The 27,799-nt window shown below is 39.8% G+C and overlaps 1 protein-coding gene across 2 annotated transcripts in view; it reads right to left on the reverse strand.

The window, feature by feature from the left end:
- ADGRD1 (adhesion G protein-coupled receptor D1) overlaps positions 1-27,799 on the reverse strand; it is a 154,315-nt gene that overhangs the window by 54,905 nt on the left and 71,611 nt on the right. For both annotated transcript variants that reach the window (XM_040576901.1, XM_040576900.1), the window contains 2 exons: positions 12,924-12,997; positions 10,899-11,022 (listed from right to left, as the gene is read on the reverse strand). In XM_040576901.1, the coding sequence (XP_040432835.1) occupies positions 10,899-11,022; positions 12,924-12,997 (198 nt within the window). The remainder of the gene's footprint in view (positions 1-10,898; positions 11,023-12,923; positions 12,998-27,799) is intronic.

Genomic DNA, 27,799 nt, shown 5'->3' on the forward strand with positions numbered 1-27,799 from the left:
CAGGTATTCCCTTCTTTTCTGTGAGTTCTGCACTCTTGTTGCTGTTTTTCCTTATTCATCCCTCAGTCAGTTGATCCCTCAGCTTCTCCTTTGCAGAAGGTGTACCTCTGGCTTTGTCCAGAGAAGGGATGTTTTAGGGGAGTGCTAATCTAAACTTTTCTTCTTTATATAGTGCAGAATATCCCTCCCTGTTTGCCTTTAGAGGCAGCATGTCACAGGGCTGAGGTCAACTACTTAAAACGAGGTTTGTCATAGATGAAAAGGGTTGTCTGTATACCGAATTACAACTTGACAACGTAGCCATGAAAGAATAATTTCATTTTCTAAACTGCTTTTGAATCCTCTGTTCTGAAAAGCAATTTCTTCAAAAAACAAACAGCAAGTTTTGAACCAAAAAACAGTTTTACAGCCTTAAGAAATGAAGCCTGCAGTCTAAGGACTACATCATACTTATCATTTGCATCTTAGAGTGTGAATTATTGGTAGAATTCAGAATATGATATTTTGCATGTGTTTATATAGTGTAAACATTTTATAAAATGAAAGTTATTTGTTTACCAGTGGAAATGTAAGACATGACAACTGTATTTTGCCCTAAGTCTTAGCATAAGAACAAGTGATATTTTTGTGTCTCTTTTGGCCAGCTTGCCATCTAAAAGCAGCATTACTATCACAAAGCCAGTTACAATGACGTATGATTTTGCCCTGTTTACCAAGCTGACTGAGATCTGCCATGAGATGATCAGCTGCTGGCTTGGCCTGAAATCCAGTCTCCAACCCTTCTACAAAGGCTTGAAATGATATCTTCTGAGACATTTCTTGGGGAGAGGGAAGGGAGGAGAGGTAGGGTTGAAAAATTAAGGTTCAGCCAACCCTCTTAAAGCTGCACCTTTAAAATGCAATCTGAATCCAATTAAGAAAAGGATGAATAATTAACTTTGGCAGCCTGAGTGTTTCAGAGACATTAAAACGCTGGCCTTGGCTGATGAAGCTAATGGTTTTAATTGCCTCCAGAAAGGCTGCTGAAATTCAATTTCAGCCCAGTGAGGCCTTTATTTGTATATTAAATAATAATAACAATACAAATCACTGTTTTCCTTCAGCTTGCCAAGCACTTTGTTATGTACATAACATTATGTGCCTTTTTTTTTTTTTTTTCCAGATTAACATCTGTGTTTCATTCAGGAGGCTCAGTCTACTCACTGAGACCACAAGTATGATTTTGGTGGGGCCACACCTAATGGGGCTACACAATCACTACTCACAGCAAAAAGTCTAACTCTATTCAGAGACACTTTTCTCAATCCACAGTGTATCAGACACCTTCAGAGGAAAAAAGCCTCTGAGAGTCATGTTTTGCAGCCCAATCATCTTTGTCAGCCATTTCCAGCAGAACTGCTTTCGAATTCCCATTCGCTATGAACTCCACATCTCCGGGAGATTAGCAGGGAAGTGCTACAAAGGGGACTTACTTTTCAGGCATTAAAGGAACCTTTTCCTCCAGCCAGCCCAGCCCGGTGGCTGCTTATTTAAAACTTTTTGCTGTGACATGAAAAATCTAGAATTTTCCAAATATCTCTGCCAAAGTATTAATTAGTATTTTTAAAAGCCCACATTGCCTTTTAGAGCAGTTCTGGGCAAGATGTCATCAAACAGTGGGTAATCTGCTCATTATGAACCTCACCCAGCAAGTTTCTCGTTCAGATGAAGCCTGAAGGAAGCATGGCAGGGAGGAAGGACTCAAGTTGTGAAGCGGTACCAATTACAATAAAGTCTGGGGATCAGAAAAACAGATTTTTGCGAGTCTTTCCTCATATCTCTGTTTGTGTAACACAGAGCAGTGTGCTTTTCTGCCTTCTTTTCAGGCCTAAGACCTGCAACGTTCTCGGAAGAAATGGTAAATGTATTTACAGCAGATTACCCTCTGTGAAACTGAAGGAGCTACTTTCGCCCATACGCCTCAGACTTCTACATCTGTTCTCTACTTTCTGTTCCAGCAAGAGCAGACTCATACTGTTCTCCAATTAACAGATAAACCAAAGTCCATGAGAGAGGCCTATGAGGAGAAGAAAACCCAGTGTGGGTCCAGCAGGCTCTAGCAGGCAGAGAAACAATGGTCTCCTGCCAAAACGAGCCTTAGATCTTTCAGAGCAGTTGAGGATAATTAAATACCCAGCTCCCAGCAAAATTCAATGAAAATGAGTATGTCTGCCTCCCTTCTCCCCAGCTTGGGCTCTGATTCAGAAATGTCCATTTCGATTCAGGACTGTGGCTAGCTGTGGCTTGCACTGCAGCCAGAACTCCCCAGGTACCCAGCCCTGAATTTCCCCTACAGCATGCTTTGGGGACAAAGGGCTTGAAAAGGTCAACACCAGAAGCAGACTGAACCTGACAGTACAGAAGGACTAAGTTTAATGATGTTCAACAGAAAACAGTGATGGGTTAAGGTGCACTATCATAACATTTTTATACTGCACGGGGAAATCCTTTAGTCAGCAAGAAGGTCTAGCTGCCAAATGGCTCGGCGCTTTCATTCCCACCATAGAAAGGGAGACTATGTTATTTTGCTAAGTGTTCTGATTAAAACAGAGTCCTATTTCATACTCTTTTGACCATTATAGTGCTCTTAAATATTTGTGCTTTCCAAAATAAAAAGTAATTTTTTGTTCTGTTCTGCTGAGTGAAATTAAGTAATTGCCAAACAATTCTCCAAGGGATGTCAGGGGGTTAGTATTTTGCAGCATTAGTCCAACTTTTTCTATGTAATTATATGGGATTAAGGACAGGCCCAGAGAGTGTCCTATTTCCTCCTATCAAAATTAGCAGAGCCGCACTGGCATATGAACGGAAGAGCAAAAGGATGAACAATGGCTCTGAGTTAAAATTTTCAGGGAACATGGGTGTAGTACAGACAAAAGAAATACAATGAAAATCACAGAGTGAGCACATCAGTGAGATCCTCCAAGGGGGCAACATTTACTACAATAAAATGGAGGGGAAAGCAGAGAGGGTGAGCAAGAGCAAAGAAGAAAATTTACAAAGCAACCCTAGCATAAACACATAGGCTGATTTATCTTTGTTCATCTGGTGGGTAAGGGCTGTCTAAACTGTCTGCAGAGATCTCTTCAATTAAATAAACTGTCAATGGTAATAAACAAGGACCAAAAAAACTGCAATGCCTATCCAATTTTTAAATATTCAACACGAAAGAAAAATTACTGGACTAAGGCACTATTCTTTTTATGTTCCCAACAATGAAAAACATGCTGAGAAATGTAATTATATTAAAATCACAAAACAGCAGAAATCAGTGAATGCCATGTTACTTCCATTTCATTGTCCCATTACAGCACATAATCTGAACCTCAGCTGGCTGAAAATTTTAAGAACAAAAGTTCTCATTTCAAACTGCTATTTTGATGTCCTCTGAGTGCAATATTTGATTAATAACTGCAAAATTCGATTTAGGAAAATAACACACCAAACTTACAAATTATACACCTATGCCCCATATTTTTTAATATTTGACAATAGTAGGACATTTTCAAAACAGCCTTCAGAAACACAAATAGATGAACTTTGTTCTTTCTCAGTCACCCATATGTTGTCCAAAATTGCTGTCAAACTCAGCTATAACAGTGAAAAATAACATAAAAACACATGTATATCCCCAAAGAAGATGTCCTTCCTTTTGTAAATAGAAGCCCACAGCCAAATCCCTAAGTCTCTTCAAAATCCTGGTCTCCCTAAAGATGTTATGAGTTGCCTATAGATCCAGCTGCAAGACCAAGAAGTTTTTTAATATTTTGACCTTCATAAACTCTTCTCTGCTTTCAAGCCCATTGGTCGGCAGCTTGAAATGCATTGATCCTCCCTTCTGAATTACGGAACAAGAGCTCCTTTCTGGTTTTAAAGAGGTAGAAAATATGTTTAAAAACCTGAACAATTTCTGCCAGAGATTGTATGACACCATTACTTTGCTGAAAATGTCCATCAACTTGTGAGCTTTAGTGCAGTTGTTTTTACATCCTCACAGTCAAAAAGACAGAAAGAGCAAAGCCCCACAAGAAACCAAAAAGAGAGAGAGAGAGAATTGGAGAATTGTCTACGAGCCATAAATATTACTGTTTTGTCCTACATTGGTCTCTTGCTAGATGGGGATCCAAACAACCTCTATTCTACAGTGGGAGACACTGATTTCCCCTTTAAAAGGATTTGGAACTCTAGGTCCCCAGGTGTCCAGCATCCTTTTGCTGAAATGACATTTATGTGGCAGATGGTACAAATAGCCTGGCATGCTTCGTAGTTGTTGGATCACTATAAAAATAAAAACTGCCAGATGGCTGGCATGTTTGCTGGCAGTAGCACAGGACCCCACTGACTGATGAGAGGAAGTAAAGCTGCCCAAAATGAAATAATAGTGCCTGAATTTTCTTTGGAGTGCTTTTGAAGTGTGGCTTGCTCCATGTTGGATTTGACTCCCGCTGGCTAGGAACCACCTTGTGACATCCCTTGGTCTGACTGCGCCAGAGGAACACTGCCCGCATCTCTCCTTCTGATTTCATCTGTCCTCCCCAGCCAGGGCACGGGCCCTCTCCACCAGTCATTTCCCCTCCAGCAGGGGGTACCACTGGGTGCTGGGTGCAGGTGGTTGCATTGTGTGCTGAGATCTCCCCAAGACCTATGCAAGTGGACGATATGGAGGATACGTACTTAGGGATCATCTTATCTCCCATCCTCTGCTGTTCCTATCAAGGCTAAAATCTGCTGCATAGTGAGGACTGTAGTACTTCAGGAAAACCACCAAAGTATCACCCTGGGTGCCCTCTACTTGGACTTTTTCCAGATGAAGCAAACATAAACCAGTTTAAACACGTCAAACTAAATGGATTATTTATTTTTCCTACCACAGCTATATTAATGCACCATTGTCTTCCTAACTATAACATTGCAGGGCAGCTGGCAGCACAGGTTTGTTCTGACTGCAGCGAGCAGCGGCTGAGGTGAAAGCCAGAACATGGTTCTGTGAATCAAGGAAGGCAAAATACAGGAATTAACCCCTGAGAGTGCAGCTCCAGCAAGGATTTGCTATTTTTTACTTTATCTGTTTCCCCCATCAGAAAGGGGAGCTTGATCAGAGCAATGAGTTTCCCAGAGGAGGGTGCACCAGCTGGTTAATATCTGCACAACTGCTCCAAATGTCCCACGGATATATTTTGTTGGGGCAGTGCATTTATAAAAATTCTCAATCTTACTAACTTGACTAGAGTTGTCAAAAGGCTTCTCAACTGAGTTTCCAAATTCTGATGGTGTCCTGACCTTAATTACGTCCATGCAACCTCACAAAGGCAATCAAGGGCTGAACATGTCCCTTAGGAACATTCTGCTCGTCTTTGGTCACATTTTACCTTGGCCTTATTTATTTATTTAAACAAGTTGATTGCCAATAATCTCCAAAACTCCAAGCAAATGTTATTATTTCCCAAGTTAAAACCTAAAGAAATCTCAGCAAGCAAGCCTGAATTCAAGCCAGCCGCGATACAGACATAACAGCAGAGTGATAAAGACACAGATAATTTTGGCACTCCACGTGGCCAGTTCATCAGCAGGCTAACAGGTCAGTGCCAGCCTCACATCTGAGTGCCACATGGTTGTAAGTTTTTCCAAGATTGTTTTTTCATTCCTGAAATAAACTTGTTACAACTGTGAATCCCCTGCATCACTGAAAGCAGCTAAGCTGCATACACGGACCTCAGGCTCATCAGCAGTATTGTTAGTACCACTCTTTCACAATCACTGCGGCGTTACTGCAGTCAAGCTGTTGCTGAAACTAATATAAAATCTGGAGTAGTGTTCAGGTCTGCTTGTAATCCAAGCTCAGTTTTAGCTAATTCACAGCATTCAAAGAAGTTCTTTTCCACACACTTTTGTATAGTGCACAGATATCAGAGTGGGGGTTCACTTTCTCACATTTAAGTTAACATTCCAGAATTTAAAACTTTCCCTCATCACTGCTCTCGTTCAATTTCTTTCTGTGAAATATTGGCATAAAAATTCTCTTACATCTCACAGCTTCCTCCTTACACCTCTCTTGCATTTCTGTGTTCCCTGGAAATTAGGCCCACCTGACAGTCTGCCCCATAAACCTCTAACAGTTTGTCAGTGTTCCTTGTCTCACAATATTTCAGGTTTTCAAGAGAAAGCACTGCCGGATGCTTGATATCCTACAAGTTTGTTCATAAAAATGCCTCTCTGAAACAAAATAAAATCCATATAACACATTGTGATTCCTCCTCAAGCCAGATACAGAGTATGAACATAGATCTGTACAGTATAATAAATTAGCAATGATAGAGAATCTTGAGAATATATAAAGTCATTTGTGCTCACAAGAAATGTACAAACTATGCAAATATACAGAGAGAGCTGCTGAATATTGGTGAAGGTGTGGAAATAAGCTGGAATGGTGTTAGCAGGAAGGGCGGCACTAGGGCAGGTTCCAAGTGCATCAAACTGACAGGGTCTGGATCGTGCTACGCTACAAGTGGAAAAAGCCAGACTTGACCATGGGAAGGGACAAAGAGTTAACCAAGGAGATTCTTGTTCAAATTTAACATAACTCAGAAGAAAAAGTCGCCATTCTTAGCAAACAATTATCATACAAGCTCAGCTCACTGAAGAAATGCTCACAAGTATTTATGTGGCAGGTTACTTCTGAGGAAGCTCACTTATTTTCAGTCTTCCTTGCTTAGAGACACCTTGGTTTCATCTAACTCAGAGAGTATTTCATGCTGCCCGGTTCCGAACAGCAAACTCACTGTAAATACCTGCAATGTCTCAATGGAAAGTTTATGCCTTTTTCTTAAGCAAAAATAAAATCAGTCTCATGAGGAAGGGCTGAGAGCATCAGAATGCATATCACGCTGAACTGGTCTCAAGTGTTCATGGATTTCCTCATCAATGTTGGTCTCTGCTGACCAGTACATTATGTTAAAGGCTGTCGTGATGCCCTTGGAGAGGATGTCTGCCTGTTTGTGCTATTGTAACAGCTGCATTTCTCAATATGACAAAGAGAAAGGCAAAATAAGGGAATGGAAGTAGAAGGCACCCAAAAGAGAATTCTGATTAAGAATGAAGTCACCTCTTTGAACCAGAGTACAGCCTTTCTTTAAAACCTCCACAGTTTTCAGGCACTCCACTTCTGATAATTCATTTACATTTTCCATTAAAAGAAGACCCTCTTTTGTAAGAAATTGAATCTAGCGTATATATATATACATATATATATATATACAGTTCACATGGAAAAATTTCATCCAGTTGTATTTATATGACCATAAGTATATAATAGCTATAAAAACAGAACTGTTTTGATGTGAGCAGAAGCTTACTCCCACCCGCTCTTTTTCTAGTGAAACACTACTTATAAAAAGAAAAATAAAATATTCAGAAGTTCAAGATCTAATATAACATCATTGTAACAATTTCTTAGAGCATTGACAATCTTGTATTCAAACTGGTGATTTATTTGGCCCTTTGAACCTTGGCTCATGAATTTCAGAACGTGGTGAATAAACATGTATATATGTGTTTAAAATCCACAGTGTTTTAACATTTACTTAACAGGCTTCCAAGGACGCCAGGGAGAAGTTTCCAATTGTGTAGCTGATTCAGTAGGCTCTATTGCTTAGACATGTGAAGCAAATACTAAGCAAATGTTTTAGGAATTTATAACTGAGCACAGTCTGCTTGTATAGCTCAAAAGCCAAGGGCCTGTTTTCCCCAGATCTTAACTTCATACCAATGTCACAATGAAAATACTATTGTTGTTGGTTGTGGGTTTTTTTGTTTGTTTGTTTGTTTTTCCCCACTGGATAAAAATAATACCTTAAAATAATCCTAAACTGCCAATTTAAAGTGTCTATTTTAGTCAAAGATTTGGGATGAGATTTTCTGATGAACTCTGAGAGAGGCACTACATAAAAACCAAACAAGAGGAACAGGAATTTAGGAAAATTGAAGGGCTGGCATCCTTCTTCTTTTTCGTGGCAACATTATCCAAGACTCCCCCTGTGCCCACTCTCAGTGTCACCTCCCTCCAGCAGGGAGGACAGGGCAAGGTGGCCATGCCAAGGTGCAGTTCAGGCTCGTTGCTGTGCGGATCGGTGAACAAGGATTTCTCCATCCCACAACACATTTTTAAATTCTGCCAATTGAGGAGCAGGTAAAAAAATGTTTGGCTGAACTTTAAAAAGTTATAAATGAATACATATTGTCTTCTTAGCCTGCACAATCTTCTGGTGACATCTGCAACAAGCTTTCCAAATTCTCATGGATTTGCAGAAGGAACATAGGGACTCTTTACCAGAAATACGACTGTAAGGCAATTCCTCCCACCTTGCAGCATTTCACTTTTCCTGCCAATAATGTATAAATTGCCTTCTTCTTCAGAAACAGGATTTTAGGTGTAAGGGGTTAAAATTATAACAGAAAAATACATGAATTAAATCTAATTTAAAAGAAAAAAAAATATTCAGGATCAACTTTTCCAGTACTGCATCACATAGAGAAGGATTTTATGCATCATGGTTCCCACTTGCATTTTGTTTTCTAAATTATCATAAAGAAATAAAAAAGCAATTGAAAAACATTCCAAAAAAAACTGTGGCAGATGCAAATTAGAACAGACAGTTAAGAAGGGAGAAAATTCTAAAAGCAGAACCATTAAATGACTGTAAGAAACTGGACAGTGCCTTCATGTTTCCCAGTTATGCAGATCTCTTCAAGAAAGTTTGACTTCAAATACTTTGATATAAAATGTCTTTGATCTCTAATTACTGATACTGCATGATATTAAAACTTATTCTAGCATCTCATTAATCATAACAATCTCAAATCAGTTTGTTTGAAAGTTAGATATTTCAGAACTATTCTCCAGTGGAAAACTGAATAATCTTTCACCAGCAATTAGTCAGTGAATGTCCAGTTTAATCCTGGTTAAATCATTTAATCTCTGTATATGGCTCTTTAAAACAGTTTTAATAACAGTGTATTTCTGCCATCCTATTTTTATCTTACAAGTGTGAAGCTCTGTAGGCAAAGCTGCATTTTATTACGAGTACAAAGAGTTCCTAGGAAAATGATACTTGGAAACCAGCTGGGGTCATTAGGTGATTTACGAATAGGAAAGACAATAATGGGTAGATGAAAACTGGGTGACCTGAACAAGCTACCTTCCATCTTTAAAAGGCTCTACCAGTACAAAGGGCTCAGGAATTAATTAAATTATTTGGATAGCAGACCATGCTGTTCTACACCGTGACCCTGCCTTTGATGGCATTACACCATGTAGCTGGGATTGCCGTGTGAGCAGTTGTGCTAACAGCGTTACTGAATCAGTAACTCCTAATGGCAGTTTTGGATCATTCATTCCTCGAAAAGACTTCACTGCAGCTCAGTGGGATAACCCTGACTACGGTTGCCTTATGCTGCAAGCTGACTTGTGTTTCTATCTGCAGGAACCTCTGTGCTGCCATCATGAGCACATACAGCCCATCCTGCACAAGTACCTATCTCAGGGCTAAGCTAAGCTACTGTCTAAAATAAAGGCAAACCCATCACTCAAACCAATTAACAGGAGCCTGAGACACGGCCTCATATGCAGTGCACCCAGGCCAACAGAGCTGACAAAAACCCTCTAGCTGTACCACAGAGGACACCATGCTTGTTAGTAGCACACAGTGATAAATGTGACAGTAAGACTCCTACAGTCCTACTGAAGCTCTTCTTCAGTCTGTTAATTTATACTGTTAGGATGGTGTCTGTAGAAAGCTGACAATGTGCCTGAGAGTATAAATTTGACAGACAATTGGTAATGCATTACTTTGAATGTACTCTCTGTAAATTATTTATCTTATATATTCATTATTTATCAGCTGAGGGTTTTCCAGAGCAGGGCTTTATCACTACCTCCATTGGATCTTCCCTGACAGTAGCACACCCAAATGAAGCAGTAAAACCATATTTCTCATACTCATGACAGTGCTGTCTGTTTGCCTGCTAAGGTGCAGCACCGGGTTGGCCTTGCCTGGTGCTGAGCTTGGAGAGGGTGTCCTTCAGCAGGCACAGGCTAGCACTTCACCTACAAGGAGCAGACACTGTGCTCCTTCTGTAGCACCACAAGGTATCGTGAAGACAAGAACGTATTTGATGAGGAGAGTGACATGTTTGTCATCAAACTTCAGTTGAAACCAGAGATGAACATGAGCAGCAAGTAGAAGGTCCTGGTCATGTTCTGGCTGAGAAGACGTTTGCTTGTCAGCTCTTTGGATAAAGAAACTGAGCACAGAGAAACTACAGATAAGGGGTTTCAACTCTAAAACTGACATTTCTTTCTCCTGTTTCTTCTACACAAGCCTCTGCTTGGCAGCTAGGTGAAGGAAGAGTAGCAGGGAAGCTCTTGCAAGCTGGCACAGCAAATGACAGGGACCAGTTGGCAGCAGAGCTCACTTCACATGGAGTTCAGTCTCGGCTGTTCATATTCCACAAGTCTAATTACCAAAAGCCTTAAGCAGACACACCTCAGCTGCCTCAGTCTTGAAAATTAATCGTAAAAACCAGGCTGGTCTGTATTTGACAAAATCAGGATAAAAGGGCGAGTATAAAGTACAGTGCTTCAGGATTCCCACCTGCTACAGAGGTATTTCACTCCATGCTCCATTTCAGCTCCCAAAAATTTTAGAAAAGAAAGAAGAAATAGCAATACAACATCCCAGACAGCAAGTTGTGGAATAAATCTGAGTTAGGCAAAAATGAGCCCAGTTACAATCACTTACTGGTGTGGTGTGAGGACGCAATTGATGCATTGTTAACAGAGTTATTCCTTTGCTTAATCTCACCTTCAGAGGCACCACTTGCATCAGAATGGCGAAGTTAGTGAGGTGGTTACAAAGACACACTGAGTAGTTGAGGTCCCCGCTCTCACGCACACAACCTTCATTAGACCAGACACCAGTTCCATTGCTGCAAAGCACACAAAAATGGAACATAATCTCTATCAAAATGCATCTTATTGAGGTTAATTCGACATGCATCATACTGTACAGGAGATATAAAAGATTGAAAGCCATCTCAGGCCGGTGCATTCACAAACACTCTCAGTGTCTTCTCAACTCCATCATGAAAATAGTTAACAAAAATATTGACCATAAGAGGGCCCAAATCAGACCCCTCTGTGAATGTCACTAGAGATTTCCTCCCAGTTCTATAACTAGTGAATAACTATATACTTTTTTTCATAATATTGTGCAAACTGTTTATAGCATTTCACCTAGACCCAAATTTCTATATTTTGAGAACTACCATATTGGACATTTCAATAATCCTGCAAAAGTCAAAGCACATCATATCTGCTGCCTTCCTCTTATTCACTGTCCCACTCATCCTGTCAAAGAAAGTAATTTAGACTGATTGAGCATGATTCCTAGCGATTGCTTTTTGTCACTTCATTCTCAGGGAGAGTGAGAGCAGCCCCTGCTCCACTGAGGATACGGCTGGCCTGGCCATGTGGCTTGGTCCCAGTGCTGTGCAGGGATGTGATCCTCATGGGTTTGCTTCTTGGAGCTGGGAAAACCTGGAAACACCTGTGCTGACACAGCCCTCCCACAGAGTGGGGACATAGGAGCCACACGTTCACATCTAAGTGGAGTTCCATGCACCATAAGTCTGTCTGTTTCTTAACTATGTATTATTTTTTTATATCATTTTGAGTCCTCAGGCTAGACTGAGTGATGTTTTTATTGGTACTTATTTTACAGACAGGTATTACCTCACCTTTCTTCTGTCCTTTGAAACCTCCTTGAGTTCTCAAAGGGAATCTTCTGTAGGTCAGAAACCAATTGCCTATTCTTTAACTACCATGCACTAGGGAATAAGACTATCCTGACACAAGTAAAACTCACGTGGAAGGACAGATTTCACATTTCAGTTTCTATCCCAAGGCAAAGCCTCAAAGGCACAAGCCTCAGTGGAAAAGCATACAGGAACAATGTCCCAACCATATTAATTTGCTTCAGTAAAATCTGTTTCTAATTTATCATAATTTGTGAGTAACCATAACGATGAGTAACTGCTAACAGCTGGGACAGTTCAACATCCCTGAAACAAAACTTCAATAAAACAATTACAGTGACTTTCCCATGTGCATGCTGGATAGGAGGGATCACAGCATTGCAGGCCATTGCTACATCAATTAAATTTATATTATTACAGCTCAAAAACAGGTAATCCCCATGAAATTCAAAATTCACTATTTGTATTCTTTCTCATTTAACTCAGCAAGAGCAACATGCTTGGAAATCAAAAAGAGGTTAAATATATTCAGAACTAAAAAAAAAAAAAAAAACCTGCTATTTTTCCATAGTTCCTATTTCCTGAGTGAAATTTAAGGTGACATTTATTTACCTTTTATTCTAATTTGCATTCAGGGGCATAATATTTCTTCATTGCATGAATTGGCCCAAACTCACAGCTCTTAAATACAGATCTCACATGGTATTGTGAAACAGGCACAGATCCACAGAAAACAATGGTTCTGTTGGAGGCTTGCCATCTTAAAACATCCAAGCATCTGCCCAAATGGATATATTCATAAACCATCATAAGCATGATCAGTATCAGTCTGCATTTTAGTTTTGATTCCAACACTTTTCAATCTCTCAATCACCTACTTAACACAGGGTCAGTGAAAAGAAATGCTCCTATTTATGGTGAAAAGTCACTGAGATTGCATTTGTTGTAAACCATACCTTCATTACTTTACTTCCATAAATAAAAGAGAACAAGAAGAACATGGGCAATATGTAGCATCACAAACTGTGCAATTTGATTAAATCAAGTTAAAAAATTGAAATTATGTAACATACCTATAGTCCAGAAAGGCACAGTAAAGATGAACTCTGTTACTCTTATTTAGTGCTAGGCTGTATTGTTTGGGACTCTGCAAGAAAGAAAATAAAAGCCCTGAAGGAATGTTTAAAAAGAACCACAATCCACTGTTCAACCAGTTCAAATTCCTATTATTCTAATAACTTCCCTAGACATTCTAGATTAACCACCTTACTGAAAGCATTTTTTTTTTTCAGTTCTCATGCCTTTAACACAAACCCCAAACATTCAAGGGCTGCTATTGTCTGATGTTTACAGGCTGGAATTAAATTCATGTCACTTGGAGTGAGAAATTGGCATCCCATTTAAGTAATAACTAAACAGACGTCCTTATTGCACATAAGCACAAATATATGTGTTAATTTTTTCAGCATATATTTCACTTCTTTGGGGTTTTTTTCACATTAAGTAATAAAAATCTCGTATTTTAGGATTAATAACACTGAAATATGTGCATTACAATGACCAACTCACATACATTTTCTTTCCACCATAGTGACTATTTTTAAATATACAATCAAACTGAAAGAGCAATGCTATAATCCAAGATTTTATTTTAACAGACTTTGGCGATATGATGACATAATTTTTATCTTTCACAAACAGATTTGGCCACATTAAATCTCCTCCATTCAGAAAGGATTGAAACCTCATTCTCCACTCTATTGCATCAGTTTCGTGACAAAATGATTAAAACAATATTGGAGTGAATTATTAGTTTGTTATAGACAATATATGCAAAACAGAGGTTTCCAGTATCTGTTCTACCCTTTTTAATATAAAAGTCCCCCAGATCTACTCTGTGGTAGATCCTACCTTAAGGCTGGTTTTTTTTTAATTACAAGAGTCTTCAATACAAATTGTGAATTAACAGCCCTCAGATTATTGCAACACAAAGTCAATACTGCTGTCAAACCAGAAAATAACAGAGCACTGTCTTCTTTGTTTTAAAGAAGAAAAAGGTAAAAAACAAACAAACAAACAAAAACAAAGAACAACCACCAAAAACAGACAAGCAAACAAACAAAAGAAAAAAACAGCATGCTGAAATTCAAGCAAGTACAAGAGGTCTCTGCAATTCTCTTCCTCCTCTCCCACAAGTCTGAGAGTCAGGCACAAGGTAGTACAGTTCCCTCCTTACCAACGATAATAAAACATTTCTAACCCAGGACATTCATGCTGGATTTCCACATACTCCCAGTAGCTGTGCTGTAGATAAGACCATTTATATATCTTCTTAACTCACACCTCTGGATAACATAAATGGAATTTTCTTATCTGCTTGAGCAACTTCTGGATAAAACTTCTGGTTCCCTGACTGAGCCTAGTTTTCCTAAGATTTCATCATAGAAACATCTGAGATTGCAGGCCAGGTACCCCCAGAAGTGGAGCTTTGAGAAGACAGACTGCCACTTATCTGCTGAGGGTCTCTATTTTCCCCCTCGGCTCTAGTCACTTCCCATAGCCTTCTTCCAGGAGGGGAGCAAAGCAAACGGTAAAACTTAAAGTGTCTGAGACTGAAACTGAGTCCAAGCAGGTGGAGGAAAAGAGCTGGCTGCCTGCTGTCTCTCTCCCCAGTGCTCATTAAACAAGCTGGCCCCTCTGCATTTTAGGCAGTTACTACTTTGTACCTATTTGTAATTCCAGCAGTGTGGTCTGATGGCAAAATGCCGTGAACAAGAAATCGGTATCCCTGCCAACATTCATTATAACCCCCAGCTACATGCGGTTCTCATGCTGATGTGGGACAGGGCACAGAGCTGCTGCCCTTCCACTCTCACGAGAGGGTGGCACCTGGGAAGTGACAATGGGACGAGCCCCTCATCACCTGGAGATGTCTCACTGATATAACTCCTTGTCCACTCATGCCACTTTCTTTCCAGATGTGGTTACGGAGATGCAGTAAGCCCAACCATATGATGTTAATTAACACGGGAGTCCCTCCTCATCTTTGAAAGCCCTTCATTTCTGGCTGTTCTCTATAGGTCCTGCACAAAGCCCCAAGAGCTCACTGGTATGTTCCCTGCTAGTTCCATCAATCGTGAACTTCCCATTCCTTTCAGAAAGTGCCCTGTCATGAACCTCACCTTTAATGACAGCAGGGGTCTTGCACACCATCCAAACCACATATGAAATATGGAGTGCCTTGCAGAAACTGCTTCCTTCCTTTAATCCCACCTTTTGCTGTTCAGATTAGTTCTGAAGACCACAAGTTCAGAAACTGCAGAAGACTAATGACATAACCTATGACTGGAAAAATGCCTTCTGTAACTTCAGTTAACCTAGAGTTTTATTGGCACAGTTCACTTTGTTTTACCAGCAGCAAGGGCACATAGCATAATGTTTGGCCATTATGCTATATAATGTTATGTCCATCATGACATAGCTTTCCTGAAGTAAGCAATTGAAAGAATACATGGTCAGTTTGTATTACAAGTTACTTCACTTTTATGACAGAGTGAAGCAGTGGCTGGAAAAAAAAAAAAAAAAAGAGTGAGATCTGCTGTAATAGCAGCTAAGATTATACAATAACTGTCACTTCTGACTTGTGAAATATCTGTAGATAAATCTTGATTCTTAATGTACTAAATGGAAAGGGCACTGCAGGGTCAGGTTGGAATAAGACTTAATACTTCAGTTCTGTATCTTTTCACACAAATAAATCCCAGATGTATGTTTTACTCTCAATTAAGTATCTCTGGCAAGGGTCGAATTACTGTTTTTCTCCATCTTTGACTCTAAACACAGATGTCACTCATTAGACAAAGAAGTACACCAAGTGAAGCTATACAGTCTCTGGACTATGAGCTGTCCAGAACTGCATGTAAACCCACATGGAAAAAAAAAAAATAATGTGTATACAAAAAGAATCCATACCACTTCAACTATTTAATTTTCTCAAAGACTATGTTCAGTGTTTTAACACGCACAATGCAGGCGTCACAAGGCTTTTTCAGTGCTATTCGTGATAACTGTGTAACACTCATCTTCTCGGAATTCATTGAAACTCGGTAATAAAACTGTCAACAGAAGAGAAACCCACCCAACATATAAGAAATTGGCCACAGTGAGGAATAAACCCTCACTGATCTTCAACAGCTCTACTTTAAATTACTCTATGAAAAACGAACAGACTGTGTCTCAATACTGCATTTCTTAAGTTAAACTATGTGTGACAGCATAGATGTGACTTGGATCCTGTAGCACTGATGATATTGATTTAATGTCATTGATAACAAAGAACTTAATATACAAGTAGGCTTTTACACTAAAAGAATAAGTCACTTGAATGTTTATAAAAGCCTATGAAAGGACAGTTTATGCTGCTTTTAGCAGTATGGAGAGAGAAAGTGCCAGTATGTTTAGTAATGCAGGGTCTGTTTGCCGGGTCTTCTCCCTAATTTCAGTTCTTTCTATCCATTCTTCTGCATGGAGAGGGGTACGTGTTGCAGCTCCAAAAAGAATTACATTAAATGAAGCAAAGGGCAGGGCACGGGAAGCAGTAGCCATGAACACAACCCATGTCACTGAAAAACACGGTGCAAGCTCCATGTCTCTATTTAGACCCCCAGCAGAAAGAGAGTGGTTCAGCATCCCTTATTCTAACCACTGGTTTTTGGTAAATTAGTAAGACTTACGTGCAAGCCACAGAAACTCCTTGTATGTGTTGAGGGTATGTAGAGTGTACGCGTGGATGTCTGATGGGGATACGGTACTTAAGCTTCTGGGAACTAGGCACAAGGCCATGGTTAGTGGGGGGAGAGGCCAAAAAAGGGGGTGAGGGGCTGAAAGGACTGCTGGAAACCTTCAGAAAAACCTAGTTGCAGGAAATGTCATGAACAGAATTGCAGAAGAAAAACAGCCAGCCAGCTGCTGCTGGGGAGCTCTGCCAAGGAAGAGAAGCCAAGCAGAGGGTGGGGTGAACCTTTGTAAGATTAGCTTGTTTCTCCTCTCCTCCCCTGAATTTAAAAAGCAAACAAATACTTAGTGGCCACCAAGGGAGGAGGGTGTGTACTTTCTAATTCAATATATATTTTTCTCAAATGTGAGGAAGGAGATTTCTTTGGGCCAGATCTGCCATTGGTCTAAACTCAGTAGCTCCAAGCCCAAAGGTTAATGTTGGTCTTTCTCTTATCCAAAGCTCTTGATAATTTACCATATTAAGTTAAATTTGGTGTTCATTTGACTCTGTTTACAAAATACAGAATTTTGTTTAATTCAGAGATTTTGAAGCCTTGCCCTCTCAACATCCAAACACTGTGGATCATTTTGAAAGTGTTGAGAAAGTGCTCTACTTCAAACCAGCCACTTTTCAGTACACTTGTGTCTTTTGTGCAGTTCACAGCACACTGAAATATTCTTACAGGTCTGTGAATCAAAACCTTAATTCTAGCTTATGGAATAAGTTAGAGACTAGTCTTATTAATTTAAGGATTTCTTGTCCACACTGTGACATCCTAACTGTTCACGTGACCTATGCAGGACCACATGACCACTGACTTTCCTTCTAACACAATCTACTTCTCTTACTTAGAAAATTAAAACCTTAAGATACATTCATCTACTCAGCTCCCAGAAAATAATAATAATAATAATAAAAATACAGAAGAAAAGAGAAAGAAAGACTACCTACCTATTTCTATATTGGCTGTATTGTTCCAAGCTGTGAGAAAACTGCATTGCAAAGGACTGGGACTTAGATCACCCAAGCATTCTAATTTAAAGTCTGTTTGACTGATTCACCCTAAGATGTAACTAGCATATGTCATGAAAAAACTGTTCCAAATTATACAAAAATGAATTTATCTTATCTATAAGGAATTATACGGTGTTGTGCATAAAAGCCAGACCTTTACCTGATGTAAATCAACAGTTCCATTGTGGTCAACAGAGCTATGCCAGCACACACTTACTGAAGCAATGCAGCAAAATATGTAGGCTCCCAGCGTCAACATGAAAGCCCTCAGAGCATACTTCTTAATGGAACAGACATACAGGTGTGGTGGTTTTTTTTTGTTTCTTTTTGTTTGTTTGTTTGCTTGTTTGTTTTTTTTTTTAAAGCATAGTAATACAAAGAGTGGAGGACTTTAATATAAATAATATAATATAAAGGAAATAAACAGTGAAATATCAGGTCCTATAAAGGCATATAAAATCCAAGCAGGTTGGCATATATAATTGAATATGGATTGCTTTTTAATCTTCCTTCACCTGAGGTTAAAAAGAGTCAACATATCAATTTCCTGCAAGAATATTGTTAATCAAATACTACTCCAATAGCTTTCCCTAGCTTTCAGAGTTCTCTGTTCAACAGCTGTTTTATCAGGCAAGCAATGTGAGAACAAAAAAAAGCAAAACAAAAAAACCCTATGAGCAACAGACTGAAAAATATCTTGGCTGTTCTATTAGATCATATTTTTATAAAGAGGGAAAGAAAATGAGGAGGGAATGGATGAGGAAATTGTCCTGGTACTTCTTTTCTCAATTACTGTGCACAGCAAAAAAAAAAAAATTGATTACTTCTGAATGTGTACAGCATCAAAAGATCTTGCTATTTTTCTTAGAGTAGCAACTCTGCATGCCTTTAAATAAAAATGCCATTCACTCAACAGCATCCTATCTTTCTTATGGCACTGAGCAAGGGGCTTCATGGAGCAGCTGCCAAGACAACACCTGAGCAGATCTCAGTGCGGCTGTCAGGCACTGTGCATCTGCAAAACAGTTGCTTTTGGTCTACAAGAACTGAAACTACTCCTTGGTGCTCATCTCCCTTCAGCTTGTCTCTTTGATCTACTTCAGGTTAGCTCTTTATAGCACAGATAATCATTATAGCACATACAAAAGCTGGGGCAATGATTGCTAAATGTACCCTAGGTGCAATGCCTTGACAGTGTTAAAAAGGTAATAGCTCTCCTCTTTGTTTTTGGGTGCTAAATAGCATAAAAGTCAGGTTTTCCCAAGAAGGCTTAAGGAAAGCTGCTGAACTGTTGAGCAATTTTGGCAATGGAAACTGACTGCAACCTTTGAGTTAAGATTACAGTCTCTCTAAACGCACATACATAGTTCCCAAATGGCCTTTCTATAATTTTACAGCTAAAAATTTCCACCCTAACATAGAAGATATATTTATGTAGATCCCTCAGGTAGTTAACACAGTATGGCATCAGTGGGTCAGTAGTAAGGTCCGGACTCAGGAGCTTCTGAACAAAAAGTACCTTGCTCAGCTTCACCAAGCCACGGATCCTCTATGGACAATGCTTGCATACATTCCTCAATTTCAAAGATCTCAAATATGCAACAATATCTTTCTTTCCTTTTCCTTTCTCTTTGGCCTGGGTGCATACGGGCACGATGATTGCTTTGTATGTATTTGTTAACACTGGGCAGAGACAAGCAGTTGCATGGCAAATTCTTTCAGCTTGGAAGCCAAAACTATTTAAGACACAGTACTGCAGTGTAAAAGCATGCCAAACTCCCATTGACTGCAATCTGGATTAATAATACTCACAATATTGTTGTAAATCATGGTAATAAATGGAAAGCACAGAAAGGCTGAAAAATAGCCATGGAAAGGAGAAGGCTCATTTTCATTAGAGATGCATAGAGTTGCACAAATAGAAACTGCAGGATAAGGACCTTTGAAATTCAATTTGGGCAGCAACCAAGTTACATCAGTAAATATTTGAAGTTTAAAATTTTAAAATGCCAGTCAGTGAGAAATGGGGCCTAGCAGGGCAGCCTTTCCTTACATGAGTACCAGTAAACAGAGGATTGAACTGATGATCTAAGGCAGCTTTTATGCTTAAGTGAAAAAATGATTTCTCATGCCCCTTACAGCATTGTTCTGTTCCAAAGAATTACAAAGTGAAAATATGAATGTTTTTGTTCTAGAAATAGTATCATTTGATTAATTAGTAATTTAGCAGTCAGCTGGTTTTGATATGTCCTTCCAGTTAAACAGTTATATCCATGTGTGAGTACAAAATTTATCCATACACAGCCCTCTAAACCAGCATGTTGTTTAGATATCTAGAGATGGACAAAGGGCTGCAAAGCTAAATCACTGATACTAAACACTTGGGACATGTTTTTCACACTTCTTTAAGTTTTAGCACGTCAATTTAAATGAGAGCAAGGGAGAACCAGTTTCTTTCCCGTGTGTTATTGATCGAATTGTTTATGCAGAGCCACTGCCACCAAACTCCTCGGGACACTGCACATAGCCTCCACCTGGCTCAGGGCACAACCTCCAACTGGGTATTACCTCTCCAGAATTAATGGATGCAATCTGGCTCCAAACAGGTCTAATTTGAACCAGGTAATTTAAAATGCAAGTTATTTCACTCAAGGTGCCCATGTTGAAGCAGTTACTCATTGCTCAAAAGACCTTATTCTGTTTTCATGCAGTGTTTCTAGGGTACTCTGGCAGCAGCAGCAGCAGCAGCAGGATGTGTGGGCACAGCCCTGCAGAGCACATTTCTGCTCTTCCCTTCTCTCCCCTCCAGCACACACTCAGAGCAGCCAGAACTTCACACTTCAGAGAAAAATAAAACCTTCTTGATTGTCAGGGACTGAGTAAAATAGTTTATCACACTGGCAAGTAAACAAATAAAAAGAAATATATCCCTCTTTTTATTTTTAGACCTACATGAATTGGAGTTTGCTGAGAGGTCGTGAACACAGAATCCTACAGGGCTGTTATCCCCTAACCAATATCCGATCTATATCATTTATGCTCTGAACTGTTTTAATGTCTGTGTTAGATGGGCCAAGATGAAAATAATATATCAGAACAGGTAAAAGAATAACAATAAAAAAGCTAACAATACAAAACTACCCCAGACCTGGGCATTTGGCCTGGTTCTTCCAATAAGTCATTTTGTAAAATACTACTTCAAGTAGTACAAACCAAGATTGGTTGTTAGTGCAACTTTTTGCCATGGCCATTCATCTGATCCCAGATTATGTTGCTTTTGCTGCTTCTGCATACTTATGCCCCTTGAAAAAAAAAAAAAAGTATTTTTAATGTGAATAAATGCAAATACTTACAAAGATGTCTGTGCAACCCATCCACCAGCCCTGCAAAATTCCAGTGACATAAGGTGCAAGAATCTTACTGGCCTTTTTTGGACAGATGAATAAACTATCGTTTCAGTCTTCCCCCACCCAGCTTACAATCAACATAATAAAGAAGAGTTCATGGTCATGCTGATACAAATCCATGATAACTTTCCAAAATTGCTTAATGAAATTGACAACAGTGTCTTTTGGTATTTTTTGTTTGTTTCTTTCTTTTTGCTATGCCTTTTCCTGCTACTCTGCATTATTATATTAAAAATGCATTGCTTTAATAAAATAAGAAGCAGATGTCCCTTCCATACACCCTTTTTTAGCTCCCTCTAATTTTCTTAACTCATGTGAAAGTACTGCTGAAGGAAAACAAATGGTTTGATTCATATTAAAAAGGCTATTAAAAATGGACATATTTCCTAATCCAACAGAACCATAGCGAAAGAGGTAAACTAGTGATTCCCCCCCCACCCCCCCTTCGCCTATAATATTTTGACATAGGCAGAAGTATTTCCCTTTGCTATACAACTATCCAGGCCCAATGCAGAACTCTGTAACAGGAAGCAATGTCTAGGCAATGACAGGAGCTGTGACAGGGACCAGAAGGCAGGCACAAAGCATAATCCTTTAAAGGGATGCGCAGAGTAGAATCAGTTTTAAGAATACTTTTCCTATTAGGTAATATTTCCACAATTCTTAGTTTCCAAAACATTGCTTAGGCTTTTCCTCCTTATGTTTTTTTTTTTTTTTTTTTTAAGAGAAACATTTGCATCTGATGAGAACCATTCAAGACACCCAATTTAACATTGAAACTGCAGCTGTGATTCACAGTCCCTAAGTGACTTGGGCAGAAAGAATTTAAACCAGAAACAAGAAACTGGCAGAACTCAGCACGAGCTGGATAGGTGCTGGGCACGCTGCCCACTGTGGGGCAGTGCCTATGGGAGGGAAGCGGGACGGAGAGAGACGGGCAGCGCCTGCCAGCATTTGCTCCAAGGTCTGCAGAACAGTCACAGTCACTCATATCCCAAACCAGACACGCTTGGATTGCTGATAAGTAGATTTCACAAAGCTCAGCTGAAACTGAAAACCCTTGACACAGAGGTTCAGTCCCTACAACTAACATGCACCAGCCCCAGCGAGAAGTTGCCCTGAATTCAGAAACAACACAAAGCTACAAAACCCAACAGCAAGTCCCACTGGGATTTTTTGGTTTCAGTTTTGCATGCTTCTTTGCCAATACACAAATGAGGGCTGGATTAGCAAACGTCTGTTGCTCACAAGACTGAAAGTATTAATTATAAGCGGAATCAATCAATATTTACTCATATTTATTATGGAAGAGGCTTTAGACTCTATTAAGGCCTTTTTTTCACACAATGAGCCACTGTAGTTAGCCCAAAACTACCAGATTTCCAAGTGAAGAATCAATATATATTGCCTTTTCTAAGCACACAGAAAGAAAAAGCACAAATATGCCCTAATTTTCCTGCACAAAGACCATAGTCCATGTCCTTATTTTGAAGAGCACAAGGACTCTGACAGCTTAGAGCAGTGATCATTAAAATTTCATGTACTCTGCACGATACTAACAGGAACAATGGAGTGTTTATGGAATTATTGGGAATACTACATTTATCTTGCTTTGTGAAGACTTCAGTGCCCTGCACTTCGCTTGCAAGGACAAACTTAGCTACTGGGAATGGACAGCTTTGGCAGTGTGGGACTGCAAGAGGTCTGATATAGCCAAATGCTGCACATGAAGCAGGACTCGGCAGTGTTAGGTGATGGGTGGAACTGATGATCTGATGGGTCTTTTCCAATCTAAATGATTCTGTGATTGTTTGGCAAGGGGGCAAGGGCTGCTGGTCCCAGGAAAGGCTCCCTGAGACTCCCTTGGGATCCCAGCTAAGCCAGTGAGGTTTTGCCCAGGGCTCCAGCTGAAGCACAGTCCCATCTCCCTTGTACACACCTGCATATGCAAGGGCTTGGCAGCCCTTGGCGAGGCAGAACAGAAATGAGAGCAATGCAACAAGAGTTAAGTGAGCACTGAAGGACCAAGGCCTTCAAGGCACGGGCACAAAGCTTTTGGTTTTCTGTGTTTAGCACATACTGGGACTCTGGTTTATGACACAGATACCCTAATATGGAAAAAAATGTACTCCTGAAGGAAAACGTCAGCTTCTTCAGATGTCTGGAGAAGCCCCTTCATGAGTTTCAGTGAGAATTTGATCAGGTCTGCATTGTATCCTTTGAAAACAAAAACATGATTGTGTAAGATATTCAATTGGTTCATCATTATGTATTTGTACTGTCATCTTCGCTAAGATTGCTGTACAAAAAAAGGCCTGGGTTTTAAAGGGCATTTTGAAGACGTGATTTAATGAAAGCTTTAGGAGGAGTTTTAATAGTTCATGTCAGAAACAGAGTACCAGGCTTAATGGTAAAAATATTTACCACTCAGTACACCCGTTGCTAATTTTTTTTTATAGGATTGGATTTATATGTTAGCATTTTCCATTCTCATTAAAATCCTGGCTATGCGAATGTTGCGAATGAAAAGCAATGCCTCACATTCTTTGTGAATTATATGTGGCAGGCTTTGTTTTATATTGACCCTTTCAGTTCTTATATCCCTTGACTAACTACTAATCATCATTTATCCTGTCCCTGACTCTGCTAATCTCTGGAGAGCGGGTGAGACAGGCAGTCAATGGAGGTGATGGAGTATAAATAATGACAGAGTACAATAAACATTCCAATTGCAATGCCACATCTCATGACAAAGACTTTCAGAAGGATACAGTGCACAGTCCTTCTACGATAAGGCTGTTGTAACCAGACTGGAAAATATTGCAAAAACTTTATGCTTGCTTAAGCCCCAAGATATTCAGGCCCACTAGGTGAGATAAGGGAATGTTTATTCTGTGTAATCAAATAATCACTTGGATTCAGGACACTTGGTTTTATTCCCGAATTCTCTTTCCTCACGTGACTTTTCACTGGTTCTTTCCTGACCCTGTGTGTTTGGTTTCACGTCCATTATCCTACCTATTTAGTCTGTAATATACCAGAATAAAATACATCTTCTCAATCTTGTTACGCTTTGCACAGTGGGAATCCAGCTAACATCTGCAAAGACCACTGTAAAAGTCTGTGTTAACATACAGCCTAATACTGTGTCATTTTCTGATAAGCAGCCTTGGATCATCTGAATATCTCATAAAGTTCCCAGTGAATGCAGGGACTTTCTTCCCCTGACGTCTCTCTCCCCAAACTCCAGGTGTGAGACATAAGCATGCTGCTTCATTTGTTTCATTTCTAACAACCGTCCAGCCATACAGCCCCAGAGAAAAACTGACCTGGGAAAAAAAAAAAAAAAAAAAAGAACCCCAAGAAAAATGCAAGCTTTCTATCACATTAAGAAGCCAAAGCTGCTGTCTTAAGCAACATGATCAATAAACGAGACAAGGAAGTGCAGCCACGGGAGCAGGATTGCTCTTTTAGATACGACCCAAATCTGCAACACATTGGGTTTAATATTAATCCTCAGACACAGACAAAAATCCTTTTCTGCAGTGCTTCTTGAGCTGCAGAGCGATGTAACAAACCCTCTTGCAAGGCTTTGTGAAAAACTATTTTTTAGACCGTAACATCCTAATAAGATATCATACTGTTCTGACTAGGTATTTCTAGGATTAAGTTCATGGCTTTCTATTGCTTGCTTTTCTTTCTTTCTTTCCTTCTTTCTTTCTTTCTATTGTGGGAAAAAAAAATCTGTCAAGAACATTTACATTTTTCTTCCTCTGATTTGAATCTTTTCTTCCATTCCTGTACATTTGCCAAATATGAGTTGTCTTTTAGTCTGTTGCATGAATGAGAATGAAGCACACACAACTATTAAGTTCAATGTCATTTTTCACTCACAGGAAGTGTGAGGGTGCCAGAACTATTTGATTTGTGCATCAGCCACATCCAGTGAATCAAGAACCACTCTGGAATTAGGCCTGCTCCATTAGCTCTAGCTACAAAGTTGAGTAACATGAGACTAAACCATTCAACTCATTTTTTTAAATGAGAGAATGGCAGCTAGTGGAGCTTCGCGTACGGCTCTAGACATAACGCAGATAGAGCCGTTGCTGCTGATACAGCAGTGACAGAGCCGTAGCCAGCTGCGATTTAAATCAGGGCCCCTGGCTCTGCTGACGGCTTTGCCGTGCAAGGCTGAGAGTTGGCACAGCTGCAGCCCTTGGGACCACAAGAACACGAGGGCAACTTCAAGGCTGTGCTGGCAGAACGGCGATAAATGCCGCACTCCCGAGGAGCTGGGGCGCTCAAGTTTCAGTGTATGATTTCTTTTCAGCATAACCGGGATGAAATTCTTAAAATAGGGGTATGTTCAACTTTCAGTCTTCAGCCACTTTGCGAATGACACCGAGTTTTCCTCTTTTCCCTTAGCTAAAAGTTTACGTGAACACCTGATCAGAAGGGTTGTGTGCAGCTGAATCAGGGGGGTGAAGCAAACCCAAAGCATGCTGCTGCAGGCTGAGGAAGAGAAGCAAGCAGCCCGGTAAGGTATTACTGCCTGCTGGCCGATTCATCTGGGCACAGTGCAAAGTGCCACATGAAGGCATCTTCTGCCATAAATTCAAATGCCTCCAAAATTACTCAGCTCCCAGTTTGCGCTGTATGTCTGGAGCTCAGTTTTTCCATGTGATTCCTGAAATCAGCAATGGGTCCCTCTGGAAACTGAGCTAATGGTTTGAGGAATGCAGCTATGGTAATTAGAGCTTGGCAAAGATTTTTGCAAAATCTCCAGGCTCTCTTGTCGATTACTTAACACAACAATTTAAAACGGGAAAAGAATGAGAAATCTCATGTTCCTGCTTCATTGGAAATGCTGCTGCACCCCCTTGCTTTCTCTTTCTTGCGCTTCAGTGAAATGTCACTGTTTGGTAACCTGGATTTTTAAACATCTTAACAAGATGCAGTGGCCAATATTTAAGCAATACTCCAGAGTGCCACATTCTGGTAAGCTGCTGAGACACGGCACCCTGCACATCAATCGGCATCCTTTCTTTTCTTCTTTTTCTTTAAGTAAAATACATTGCATAAATAGGGGAAATGCTTTTAGACCTAACAAAACTATAATCATATGCAAACAGAAATGGCTGACTGCACAATTTAATTTACTCAGATAATTCTATATAGCTTCTGAAAAAATTACAAACCAAAAAGCAAATGCCTTCAGCAAACTGCTGCGTGACAGAAGCTTTAAAGGGCTCAGAGTTACCCAGTCTGTTCCCACTGAACTTAGGAGAGAAACTCCCAGTAACTGCAGTAGGTACAAGGCACAATATTTCTGTTCCGCTGTGATTAAGAGTTATTAAAAAGAAAAGACAGTCCAGTTCTAGGAACACCATGTCTCAGAACATTACAGCAAATATTTCAGTGTCATCTGAGTGCTAGTTAGGGATGCTTTATACCATGGAGCATGGAGCTTTCATTTCTTCACTAAACATTATTTTTGGAAACAGTCTTGCTGGTGTTCATGGGAATATATTCAGTGGGGCCACACTTCCAATTAAGACATCCCTTTTATAGTTTATAAATATTTCAATAAATGGCTGACAGCCTTAAAAATAAATGTATTTTTTTTTAATAAATGGATAATGGTTAACATGTCACAGAATCCAAATAAGCCAGGAGATTCCAACTATTGCTTACAACCTAAGAACTTTTACTATGCTTACATCCAACAATGATACATGCTACCCACATCTATCCCATGTCCATATTATCTAATGCTCCTTTAGAAATCCTTAAAAAGGGGCTCATTAAAACAATGCAAAGTCTCTCTCTTTCTCTCTCTCTTTTAACACAGATTAGATGTTCTTTTGCAAACACTTGTGGTAGGTAATTCAAAACCGAGTATACAATTCAAGTATTTCTAAAGTCAGAAGAGGAGAAAGAGTAAGAAAATCCTTCCCTAGAGATGTATTTAGATTCTCTTCAGCACAGTAAGTTGGCATCAATGCTGTGACATCTATGCAGTCACTGGAATTCTTGGACTACCCTGCACGCAAAAGGCTTTGCCGCAGTTAATGGGAACAAAACATAAACAGCCTCATAAAACTGTACCATCAGGCTGCAATTTATCTGGTGGGGACCAAGATCACTGTAGGGTATAGCCCAGGTTATGCTCACTAATAAATCATGAGTTTAAAGCACCTGAGTGAAACAGCCTTGAGCCTCAACACAAAGCAAAGGAATATAATTTAAATGCCGTCTTAGAGTTTATGGCCAACCTTTCACTAGGGTCTCCTAGTGCTACACGGAATCAAAGGGCAGAAGAGCCTGGGGAAGGGTAGAAAGATGGGAAGAGGGAAGGAAAAACACACCTCTTTCTTCCTCTTGGACTCAGACGTGTACAAAAACTAGAATTTATAATCTGTCTAAGCATACTTCATAAGGGAACAAAAGAAAGTACAGGTCTCAAAAGCAGCAAAAGCCCATCTGAAACATTATTTACCAACAGGACTATCACTGATGCCTCTTCAAACAGTGCTGCACAACAGTCAGCTACCTCTGGTGTTACCCAACACGTTAGGTACATTTTAAGTAAGATGTACCCAGTGCACAGAGTTGAAGACAAAGAATAGCTCAGGGACTCTTCTGAGCACTCACAGCATTCACCTCAGGACTTCAGTAATGCAGCCAGGCCTCTTATTTCCTTTTTATACAGTAGTGATTCATTTCTGTTTATTTCCCATCAGCAAAGTAT

This window comes from Cygnus olor, chromosome 17 (genome assembly GCF_009769625.2).
Source record: "Cygnus olor isolate bCygOlo1 chromosome 17, bCygOlo1.pri.v2, whole genome shotgun sequence".
Classification (NCBI taxonomy): domain Eukaryota; kingdom Metazoa; phylum Chordata; class Aves; order Anseriformes; family Anatidae; genus Cygnus; species Cygnus olor.